This window comes from Hemitrygon akajei, chromosome 8 (assembly GCF_048418815.1).
Source record: "Hemitrygon akajei chromosome 8, sHemAka1.3, whole genome shotgun sequence".
NCBI lineage: Eukaryota > Metazoa > Chordata > Chondrichthyes > Myliobatiformes > Dasyatidae > Hemitrygon > Hemitrygon akajei.
In genome coordinates, this window is record NC_133131.1 from 54,281,222 (window position 1) to 54,294,204 (window position 12,983).

Sequence of the window (12,983 nt, forward strand, 5' to 3'; positions counted from 1 at the left end):
TGGATGAAAAAAAAATGAGGGGCTATGTAGGACGGAAGGGTTAGATCAACGTTAGAGTAGGTTAAAGGGTCAACACAATATCATGGGCAGAAGAGCCTGCACTGTACTGTAATGTTCTATGTTTTATTTTCCTACTTTCCAGTTTGGTGAGATTGTTCTAGAACAATTTTTCCTTGTTGTAGCTGCCACCCTAGTAGCGCGCTATAATGTCCACGACCTTTTCATTTTCATGTCTTAATTTCACATAATTTCGGCTACATTTATTATATTTCCCATAGTCATGGCAAACAAAATATTTCTAAATACCTCAGCCAGTTCTTCATTATCTATATAGTTTTTCCTACCTCTGACATAGAGTAAACAACTTATCTTCATCTTTCTTCCTATTTATGTGGTTTACAGAAGCATTACAGTCTTTTTCTTATATTCTACCCTCAACTACTTGATCAATTTGTTTTTTCAATCTTCAATGGCTGGTTCTAAACTCTCCCAATTGTCAAACTTAATTTCAGCAAGCAGTATTAGGGATTACAACATTCAAAAATTAATTGAACAACCATCTTATACAAAATAATATGCAAGGCTTTGGAGTGAAGGGAGGGAATGGGACTACGTGGATTATACTCACATTGGGATGATATAGAGCAAATACTCCACTTGCATAAATTTGGGTACTTCACTGCTTAGAGGTAACGTAAGCCCTTTCTTTCCATCCAAAGCTATTCTAGGCTTCATTATAAAGGGATGATTAAATATTATTATTACTACTGATTTACAAGTTACTTCAGTCTTTGAAATTCATCAACATAACTCTCTACGTGCTTTCCCAGTCACACCTTATGTACTATTTGCCACATTTATTCCCTGTAGTGAAGTATTCCACGTCCTCACCTCTCTGAGCATAAGAAGTTACTTCTGAGTCTCAGTCACCATTTTGTCTTGATGACTTTCACGCTACTTTTCCACACATGCAGAAGAATTCCTACAGTATCCACTTTATCAAAATTTTCTATCGGGATAAGTCATCGGTCACTCTTTAGTCTTCTCCACTTAACAAGATGAAAACCAAAATTATTCATTTCTTGTCGAATTCTCTCCTTGCTGCAAAGTACACCTAGGGGTATCTTTTGTTCCCACTTTCTCTCATTTCCATCTTTTAAACTTTCCTCATTAAACTTCTCTTTCTGCAGTAAAAGTCATTGCTATTTAGAATCCTTACACCACTCTTAAGTTACAAGTCTACTTCACATTCTTTTTCCATTCTTTCTGTCCCTGTTAAATATTATGTTCATCGAGATTCAAGTTATTAATATACAACAAACTCAGTATGGTTCCATCAGTTTGAAAAACAGCCATTCATTGCCATATTGCTGTTGTTCATTTAATAGCATGATGTTGGTAGAATATTAAATCCATAATTTGTGCTCTTCCTCACTCTACACTTAAATAGCTGAATGGCATCACAATTTTCCAATCATAAGAAAAGTTCATGTTCAAAGAAATGTTTGCAAAAATTAAAAATCTGAAAATCAAAGACTAGAAATTCCTGCACTCAACTGGTCAGGCAGTGTCTAGGAAAAGGAAACAGAATTCAATACTTCTGGTCCAATGACAAACAACAGAAATCTGCAGATGCTGGAAATCCAAGCAACACACACAAAATGCTACAGGAACTTAGCAGGCCAGGCAACATCTATGGAAAAGAGTACAGTCGATGTTTCAGGCCAAGACCCTTCTGCAGGACTCCATAGTCAACATTTCAGGCTGAAGCCCTTCAGAAGGACTTCTGTTCCAAGGGTCTTTTGCTCTTTTTCTCCTTTTCTACATCACAAAACATATTCTTTAGTCCATCTAGTCCATGATGGACTATTAGTTTCCCTAGTCCCATCAACCAAAACCTGGACCATAAGTTCTCTATATCCTTCCCATGATGTATTTTTCACAATTTCTCTTAAATGTTGAAAACAAACCCATATCTGGAGATCAGAACCAGCTACTTTTGCATTTTTGCCTGCTGCCAGTCTTCAAGATCTGCATTAGTTCTGCCTTTTTTATACATTCTCCATTTGGCTTATCCCACCTTCAGTGGTCCAGTAAGTTTTGTTTTGCAACAAGCTCACTTGTCTTTTGGGAGTATAAGTGACCCTATGTCACTGAGCTCCTTTATCAATATCTCCCATTGTTCTACAGTTGTTTCACCCACAAGTACATTGGCCAGCTTTACTGTACACAGTTCCTAGTTCATTGTAAGGAAATCATCCTTCACTACATCTCTCATTCTCTGCCGCTCCAAGTAGAAAAGGCCGAGTTCACTCAACCTATTCTCATAAGGCATGCTCCCCAATCCAGGCAACATCCTTGTAAATCTCCTCTGCATCCTTTCTATAGTTTCCACATCCTGCCTGTAGTGAGCTGACAAGAACTGAGCACAGTATTCCAAGTGGGGTCTGACCAGGGTCCTATGTAGCTGCAATATTACCTCTTGCCTCTTAAACTCAATCACACATTTGATGAAGGCCAATGCACCCAACGTATGCATTCTTAACCACAGAGTCAACCTGCACAGCAGCTTTGAGTGTCCTATGTCCTATGGACTCCAAGATCCCTCTGATCATCGACATTGTCAAGAGTCTTACCATTAAAACTATATCCTGCTATCATATTTGACCTACCAAAATGAGCCACCTCACACTTGAATTCCATCTGCCACTTCTCAGCCCAATTTTGCATCCTATCATTGTCCCACAGTAACGTCTGACAGCACTCCACACTATCCACAACATCCCCAATCTTTGTGCCATCAGCAAATGTACTAACCCATCGCTCCACTTCCTCATCCAAGTCATTCATAAAAATTACGAAGGGGTCCTAGAACAGATCCCAGAGGCACACCACTGGTCACCAACCCCATGCAGAATATGACCCATCTACAACCACTCTTTGCCTTCAGAGTGCAAGACAATTCTGGATTTGCAAAGCAAGGTCCTCTTGGATCCCATGCCTCCTTACTTTCTCAATAAGCCTTGCATGGAATACCTAATCAAAAAGCTTGCTGAAATCCATATACACCATATCTTCTGCTCTACCTTCATCAACATGTTTAGTCAATCAGGCTCATAAGGCACAAACTGCCTTTGACAAAGCCATGCTGACTATTTCTAATTATATTATGCCTCTCCAAATGTTCATAAATCCTGCCTCTCAGGATCTTCTCCATCAACTTACCAACCACTGAAGTAAGACTCACTGGTCTATAATTTCCTGGGCTATCTCTACTCCCATTCTTAAATAAGGAAACAACATCTGCAACCCTCCAATCCTCCAGAACGTCTCCCGTCCCCACTGATGATGCAAAGACCATTGCCAGAGTCTCAGAAATCTCTTCCCTTGCATCCCACAGTAGCCTGGGGTACATCTCGTCCAGTCCCGGAGACTTATCCAACTTGATGCTTTCCAAAAGCTCCAGCACATCCTCTTTCTTAACGTCTATATTCTCAAGCTTTTCAATCTGCTGTAAGCCATCCGTACAACCACCAAGGTCCTTTTCCGTAGTGAATACTGAATCAAAGTATTCATTGAGTACCTCTGCTATCTTCATCGGTTCTATACACATTTTTCCACTGTCACACTTGATTGGTCCTATTTTCTCATGTCTTATCCTCTTGTTCTTCACGTACTTGTAGAATGCTCTGTGGCTTTCTTTAATCCTGCTTGCCAGGCCTTCTCATGGCTCTCTTAATTTCATTCTTAAGCTCCTTCCTGCTAGCCTTATAATCTTCTAGATTTCTATCATTACCTAATTTTTTGAACCATTCATAAGCTTTTCTTTTCTTCTTGACTAGACTTTCAACAGCCTTTGTACACCACTGTTCCTGTACCCTATCATCCTTTCTAGCTCACTGTAACATACCTATGCAGAATGCCACGCAAATATCCCCTGAACATTTGCCACATTTCTGCCATACACTTCCCTGAGAACATCTGTTCCAAATTTATGGTTCCAAGTTCCTCCTGATACTCCAATTAAACACTTTCCTAACTTGTCTGTTCCTCTCCCTCTCCAATGCTATGGTAAAGGAGATAGAATTATAACCACTATCTCCAAAAGGCTCTCCCACTGAGAGACCTGACACCTGACCAGGCTCATTTCCCGATACCAGATCAAGTACAGCCTCACCTCTTGTAGGCTTATCTCCATATTGTGTCAGAAAACCTTCCTGAACACACCTAACAAACTCCACCGTATCAAAACCCCTTGTTCTAGGAGATGCCAATCAATATTTGGGAAATTAAAATCTCCCACCACAACAACCCTGTTATTATTACACCTTTCCAGAATCGTCTCCCTATCTGCTGCTCGATGTCCCTGTTACTATTGGGTGGTCTATAAAAAACACCCAATAGAGTTATTGACCCCTTCCTGTTTCTAACTTCCGCCCACAGAGAATCAGTAGACAATCCCTCCATAACTTCCTCCTTTTCTGCAGCCGTGACACTATCTCTGATCAGCAGTGCCACACCCCCATCTCTTTTGCCTCCCTCCCTGTCCATTCTGAAACATCTAAAGCCTGTGAATGTGTTCTCTCATTGGGTAATTTGGTACTGCAGTATTGACTAAGTGTTTTTTAATTGGTTAACCCTTATCTATACATTTGAATGGAATTGTTCTTATCTCAGTATTATAAACATAACTGTTTTATTATAGGTGCCATCTTCACTTTCTCTCTCTTCAAGTAGTAAACCTATATCAGTGTTAATTTCAACTTCCCTTATTCTATCAACTCTTAATAAAACAATCATAAAGCAACAAGTTTTATGCCTTGTTCCTGACTTCTATAAGAATCTTGGATTTGAAACCAGAATCCATCAAACTCAATTATAGTATGATTGCTAATAGATAAGTGTTCATTCATTTGTGAAGCTGTTACAAAATCTGGCTTGTTACTCACTAATGATAGGGACTGCACTCTTTTTGGTTCAAAGACTGTTTTCTGCAACTTGGTGAGCACACAGCAGAAATTAGTTACCTTTCATCCAAACAACCATGTGATTGTCCAATTCTACATAAAACAAAAAAAAATTAAAACCTTTCTACTGTAAGCTCCTTCAGGTGAATATTTTCAAATCTCATTTTCATCCTCAACAATTTTTCTTTCGGCTTCTCCCATTTTCTCCAGATTCGAGGGATAGCCATGGGCTCCAACTAATCTGCCTTTTCAATAGCTATGTAGAACAGTCCATGATTCAAGCCTTCTCCGGTAATACCCCCCAGCTCATCTCCTGCTACATGCACCCATGCTGAGCTTGTCAATTTCATCAATTTTGTCTCCAACTTACATCCTCTACTTAAATTTACTTGGTCCTTTTCTGACACCTCTATCCCCTTTCCCGATCTCTGCCTCCATCTCTGTAGAGAAACTGTCAACTGATGTCTTTTATAGACCTATGATTCCCACTGTTATCTTGACTATCTGTCTTTGCAACCTGCCTTCTATAAAACTCCTTTCTCAGTTCCTTCATCTCTACCACATCTGTTCCCAGCATGCAGCTTTCCTTTCCAGGACATGAGACATATCCTCCTTCTTCAAATGGTTTCCCTTCCTCCACCATTAATCCTCCCTCGTACATATCTCCATTTCCCAAACATCCGCGCTGACCCTATCTTCCCGATGTCTAATAGGGATAGAGATCCTCTTATCCTTACCTACCACTCAATAAGTCTCCACGTCCAAAACATCATTCTCTGCAATTTGTGTCATCTCCAAAAGGATCCAACCACCGAACATGTTTTTAACTCCTCCTCTCCACTTTCTGCAGGGATTGTTCCCACCATGATTCCCTTGTCCATTTGTCCCTTCCCACTAACATCCCTTGCTCACAAATAACTTTAACCAGCTCAATTGTGACTCATGACTCAAAGTGCCTGGTGAGTGCAACTTTGGAGAGAGTGATTAAATACAGAAAGTGTCACACTCAGGTCTGCAACATAGGAGTTCTAGCACATATACAAGATAACAATCAGTTTATTTTCTGTCTCCAGAGTTAACTCTGTTAAAACCCAAGACTGTGAGTCAACAGATCCCAGAGAACTGTCAACAGAATTAATAACGCTGTTTGAAAACTATGTTTTAAAATGAAAAATGTGATTATCAATCGACCCTTCATTTGATTGATACTCTTTAATGCCTTACCACATCAGGAGCCTTCTGAATCTGAGTGGCCAGTTGAAGGGATTTGTTAGCTGAGGAAAGCTGCTCTCGTAAGGACTCTGCCTCTCTCTGAACCACTTCAGCCCTCTGAGAAAAAGGGGAGAAAAACAAAACTTACTTGTTGAGCAGCTGACAAATTTTATGGACCCATTAATCAATTTCTGCGCCACTGACTATAACAGATTTTCCTTAACAGTCAACCTAATAAATGTAAAAAGAAAATACTGGAAGTGATGGATATTCATTTTATACCATACAAGGAGGAAATAATTGAGTGATTATGACAGCAATTTAACGCCAGGAGCAAGGAATCCCTGCTGATATTAATGTTGCAGTTCAGCGAATTTTTCAGATAGAGCAAAAACAAATGGAAGAAGATTATTTTATTCAATTTATTTTTGCACAGTTGACACCAAAGGAGATTTTATTTGTTGTGTGGAGGGAAAGCAGAATTCAAAATCAGAAAAGGGGAAGAGCACAAAAAAAGGAGGTAAGTCCACAGGAAAAAGAGGGTGCAGAAAATCTGGCACAGAGGAAATAAGAGTACCTACTAGTTAGCATGGACACAATGGGCCAAATAGAAGGAAAAGGAAATGGACAGACAGGATGGAATGTGAAAAAATACTGACAGAGGCAAATTGAGCTGAGGAAGAGGGAATGGAGTGAGGAGAATGGAGTGAGAAACTACAAGAGTAATATCAGTTGCCAAAACACTGAACCATATCCTCAAAGTCTGTTACCTGATTGGCTCGTTCCAGATCTGTCATGATCATTTCAATTTCATCTGCTCTGTAATAGATAGAAAACCAAATAAATTAAAGTCCTAACTTCAGTACAGGTATACTTGTGCAATAAGAAAGAAACTCTTAACCAAATAAATATTTTGGGTACAGAAATGTCCTTAATATAACATTGGAAAACACCTTAATCAGAGGCTTTGTCCTATATCAGACGGTGCAGTATCTTGATCTGTTTCAGCTGACTGCACTTAGTTGTCCAAATTACAGGGATTTTGCAAGAGCACTCTGAAACCTAGAATCTGCCCCACTCTACATCTCAGCTTTCCAAAGTTTTCTTCTTCACTGAAGAAAATTTGCACCAGTTTGCTAACCCAAGAGAAGAAATACGCGGAATATGTACCAAGAACAAGAAATTAAAAAGTATCTTATACAGGGAAGATCTCACAAGAAAACTGAAAAAAAAACGTATATTATAGGGGAAAGCTCCATATATGGAAAGCATTGATTATTTAAACAACAAATTCCAAAATTAATACCATCAAAGCCATAATTCCAAACAAGATCATCTACAAACTTCTAGACTAAGGACTCAGTAACTTCTTCGCAACTGGATCACAGAATAACACTACTATACTGGACCAAATCACAAACAATGATGATGCAGAGTACAGGAATGGGATAAAGAGCCTAGCAGCATGGTGTCAAGACAACAACCTTTCTCTAAATGTTAGCAAAATAAAAGAGCTAACATTGACTTCAAGAAACAGAGTGCAGGTCATGCACTTACATGTATCAATGTTGCTGAGTGGATATGGCAGAGATCTTCAAGTTCCAAGGTGTAAACCTCACAATTGGGTTGCCCTGATCCAATGACATTGATGCTAAAGGCTGAGGAAATTCTCCATGTCACTGCTGACCTTCATCAATTTACATAGATGCATTCTATGTGGATGCATCACTACTTGATACAGCAATAACTTTGCTCAAGACAAGAACTTGCAGAGAGTTGCAAACACAACTCAGCACCTTCCAGAAACTCTGCCTACAGTTTTTCCTGCCTTGGTAAAGCAGTCAACATAATCAAACACCTCACTCACCATGGAATTTCTCTCTTCTCCTCCTTCCCTCAGACAGAAAGCATGTACCACCAGGTCCAGACCAGCTTCTATTTTGCTATTATAAGACTCTAGAATGGACCTCATCCAATAAAGATGAACTGTTATCCTCATGATTTACGTGCTCTGAATTTTCTCTGTAAACGTTACATTATTCTATTATTGCTAATCCATTTTTTTGAAATGATCTATATGGACTAAGCTTTCCACTATATCTTGGTGCTTGTGACAACAAAAACTCATTACCAATTAATAAGGAAATAAAGATCAAAACAATGATCAGGTGCAATCATTCACATTTTGACTGTGTGTAGAAAAATTGTCAAAGGAAGACAGGCTGCCTACGCCTTATAAATGATTTCCATTTCATAACTAAACTCAGTCCACAAATATCCAAGTCTTAAGAAGCATGACCGAATTTGTTTTATAAACAATAATAAAAGCAAAATTTCACATAGTATTAATTGAAATTGCAATAAAATGCACATACACACAGAATTTGGGTAGCCTAAGGTTTATGGATATTTCTATTATACAATATCTATATAATTATTACCTGCAGTTTCCTGTACTCAGTGTTTTCTTCAACAGTAGTGTCAAAATGGACTTGGACTCTAATCCATAACTCTAATGCTGTGTATACCTTATACTTATTGATGACAATGAAATATATTAGGTTTTCAATTATATACTATTAGCTAAGTAATGGGAACAGCATTCATGCAGCATGAAAATTTATAGATATATGATTTTATCAGCAAAACTCATCCCACCCTTTAAAACAAGGCAACAGTATCGTATTTTAGTTGAAATGAATCATTATCTACAAAAGAAGCATAATACTCAAGGTGCCAATGGGAAAATACATCAAAAAAATCTCTGCATTTAACAGCTGACCAAATAATTACAAGTAAATTTTGTTTAAAGAACTTGAGGGAAGTATAATTTAAGACTGCTTACAAAATAGACAGATGAAATGTCAGGTACTTTCAATATTCTATTGCAAACAGAATTAGAATTCATGATACTCAATTCACAAATGACAAGGACAGTCGATTTTGAATTTTCAAAGTAAAGGAAAATGTTAAAACCAATCATAAACACAAAGATTCTGCAGTTATTGGAAACCCAGCGCAAAACACACAAAATGCTGCAGGAACTCAGCGCGTCATGTAACATCAATGGAGAAGTATAAACAATCAATGTTTTGAGCTAAGACACTCCATCAGGACTGGAAAAGCTGGGGGAGAAAACTCCAAGAAAACTCCACTCCAAGAAGAAAAGGCCAAGTTTACACAAAACCTATTCTCATAAAGTACACCCTCCAACCCTTGTAAGATTCCGCTACATTCTCTCTATCGTATCCACATCCTTCCTGTAGTGAGGTGACCAGAACTGAACACAGGGCTGCTCCAAGTGGGTTCTGACCAATGTCTTACCTCACGGCTCTTGAACTCATCCTACAGCTGATGAATGCCAACGCACAATACACCTTCTTAACAACACTGTCAACCTGTGCAACAGCCATGAGTGTCCTATGGACACAGATCCCAAGACGTTTCAGATCCTTCACACTGCCAAGAGTCTTACCATTAATACTATACTCTGTCTTCACTACAATTTCCGTAGCACATCGTCCTCTATTTTTCTAAGATCCATGTACCTATCTGCTTCCACCACCATTGCCATGAAATTTGTTAACTTAACAGCAGCAGTACAATGAAATAGGTTTTTTTCTCTGTATTTATTTATCATGTATTTCATAAAGTGTATATATATATATATATATTAAATAGTTAAGTTAAAATAAGTAGTGCAAAATGAAAGGAATAAACAAGTACCATAGATTCCGGATTTTAAGCCGCTACTTTTTTCCCACATTTTGAACAGCTTTGAACTTTGCGGCCTTTAATACGGAGCGGCTAATACATGATTTTTTTCATGCCGCCTCGTAAACATTTTGCCTCATAACAGTAGACCAATAAAATTGATGAGTAGTTCACAGAGGTCCAATGAAATTGTACGATAAATCAAGCGCACTTTCACAATTAAATTATTGTAAATCAGTCATTTGTACTCACCCTCATCAACATGGAAAACACTCGAAGCATTGTGCTGCCTTATGGCAGTTATTTAGTTTATAATATTTTCGCTTAGTAATTCATTTTCTAGTTAAAGTTAGAAGAGTTTTAACTATATTTGTTTTCTGTACTACATCGCGGGATGCTATGAAGTCACACCCGGTTTCGCGGTGTCTTGTGGGAAAAATGCCGTTTGCGATAAACGGAAAGGCGGGGGTCGAGCGGCAGAGCGAAACGCTGCTTTTAAGTTAAAGGCGATCAATAACTTTTCCTGGTAGGCTGCAGTATATATATTTTTTACCAGTCGTTAGGAGATATTGGAATGTTGTTCAGTAAAGAAGTATACGCAACGTATATTTAAAAGTAGCCGCGTTACGGGCACGGTTCGAAAAAAAGCATTTGCAATATGTATTTGTTTTTGTTACCATATGGATTTAATTAAAAGTTAAAAAATCCTCACGTGTAATATCTTTCTGTGTAAATATCTCATATTACAACGTGGGACACCTGCGGCCGAAAATCCGGTGCGGCCTTTACAATTAAAAAATTGATTTTATTTCTAAAATTAGAGCCAGCGGCTTTTAATCAGGTGCGCTCTGTAGTCCGGAATCTACGGTAGTGAGGTAGTGCTCATTTAGAAGTCGGATTGCAAAGGGGAAGAACTATTCCTGAATTGCACAGTGTGTGCCTTCAGTCTTCTGTACCTCCTTCCTGACGGTAACAGATGAAGTGAGCATGTCATGGGTGGTGAGGATGCTTAATAATGGCCGTCACCTTCCTAAGGCACCACTCCTTGATGATGTCTTGGATATTATGGAGGCTGGTACCCATGATGGAGCTGACTAATTTTACAAGTTCCTGCAACATTTTTCGATCTTGTGCAGTATCCCTCTAACCACCCCCCCCCCCCCCCCACCCCATACCAGACAGTGATGCAGCCAGTCAGAATGAACTCCACGGTACATTTGTAGAAGTTTAATAACCATGCAACTACAAAAATCTCAAAACTCAAAAATACATCCCAAAGCACAACTATTTAAATGGTTTACCCAAGAATATTTGAGACATTGATCAGAACAACCACCAGTAAAAGTCAGCCTGGGATTAGTTGTTAGCTGGCCAATAGGCATTGGGTGTTTTAGCTCACTGATAAATAACACAATTAAGCTTGTTAAAGGAACTTGAAACTTTAAAATAATTCAAAAACCAGAGAAGCAGGAAGAGTGAAATGTGAACACAAAATGTAACAACATTCAGCAAGCCAGGGAGCAGCTGTACAATGAGAAAGTCAATGCTTCAGTTCAAAGATCTTTCTGTTTATAAAGCTGACTTGCTAAGCATTTTCAGCATTCACTGTTTTTTTATATTTTGAGTTCTACTGTGTTCATATTTTTATAATAAGCTGAAGCAATTAAGTAGGCATTATTTATAACAAAGATCTTATAAGAGCACAGGAAATTAAAATGAATAAATCCTTCAAGGTTTATAGATACTATTTGTTATAGTTACTATTCTATAGAATTGCTGAGTGTGCCTGCAGAAGATGAATTTCAGGGTGACATATATGTACTCTGATAATAAAATTTACTTTGTTCTTTGACATAGGGCAAAATACAAACAGCGTGGTATGCTCATGGACTATACAGCAATCTGATGCCATAGGGCATGAAGCTGTTCCTGCAATGATGCATGTCTTCAAGCTCCTGCATCTCCACCCCAGTGATAATAAAAAGAAGACATGTTCCAGATGGTGAGGATCTTTAATGATGGATGCCACCTTCTTGCCTCTTGAATAGGCCTTCCTTGATAGTGGGGAGGGTTGTGCCCATGATGGAGGTGGATGAGTCCACAACCCTCTGCAGTCTCTTTTGATCCTGTGGATTGGAGCATTCATACCAAGCAGTGATGGAACCAGTCAGTGTTCTCTAGCGTAGATCTTCAGCTATTTGCAAAAGTCTTTGGTGTTATATGAAATCTCCTCATAGAGCCTCTGTGTGTCTTTTTCATGAATGCACAGGAACTTGAAGCTGCTTACCTTTTCACCTCAATAAGGACTTGTGTGATTTCTCCAAAAGCTCCCCTTCCTGAAGTCCAAAATCAACTCATCCTTTGTGCTGACATTAAGTGAGGTTGTTGTCGTGATACTGCACTACCAGCCAATCGATCTCACTCCTGTATGCCTCGTCATTGCTATCTAACATTCTGCTAACAAATGGTGAAATCAGCTAATTTATAGGTGGCATCTGAGTTGTGCTTAACCACAGCCAAGATTATTAAGAGAGTACACAAGTGGGCTAAGCATGCATCCTTGAGGTACACCTGTGTTGACTGCCATTGCCAATCCAGAATGATGGTGGTCTCATAAGGAAGTCAAGGATCCAGTTTCAGATGAACATACAGAATTAAATAAACTGGTTCAAGTAATTAAATCTTGGCATTAGACTGTCCTAAAATGTTTTTAGTTCAATAATGCCTTAACTCAGCTGAATGCAAGACCCATGCAAAGAGCCTCATGTGGCATGTGCTGAGCAAAATAAAACAAAGGATCATTCTCATCCTCCCGCTACAGTGGTATCTCCACTCACAACAGTACAGGTGGGGGAACAGATGCAATACCTTAGAATTGTCTACTCAGGAGCATTGCTACAGACAGACAGACAGAAAGATATACTTTATTGATCCCGAGTGAAATTGGGTTTTGTTACAGTCGCACCAACCAAGAATAGTGTAGAAATATAGCAATATAAAACCATAAATAATAATAATATAATAATAATAATAAGTAATTTATGCCAAGTGGAAATAAGTCCAGGACCAGCCTATTGGCCTATTACCAGC

The 12,983-nt window shown here is 38.7% G+C and overlaps 1 protein-coding gene across 5 annotated transcripts in view; it reads right to left on the reverse strand.

Annotated features, from left to right (window-relative positions):
* LOC140731911 (protein CASP-like) overlaps nt 1–12,983 on the reverse strand; it is a 725,429-nt gene that overhangs the window by 437,667 nt on the left and 274,779 nt on the right. For all 5 annotated transcript variants that reach the window (XM_073053890.1, XM_073053887.1, XM_073053886.1 and 2 more), the window contains exons 9-10: nt 6,950–6,998; nt 6,192–6,296 (exon numbers count right to left, since the gene is read on the reverse strand). In XM_073053890.1, the coding sequence (XP_072909991.1) occupies nt 6,192–6,296; nt 6,950–6,998 (154 nt within the window). The remainder of the gene's footprint in view (nt 1–6,191; nt 6,297–6,949; nt 6,999–12,983) is intronic.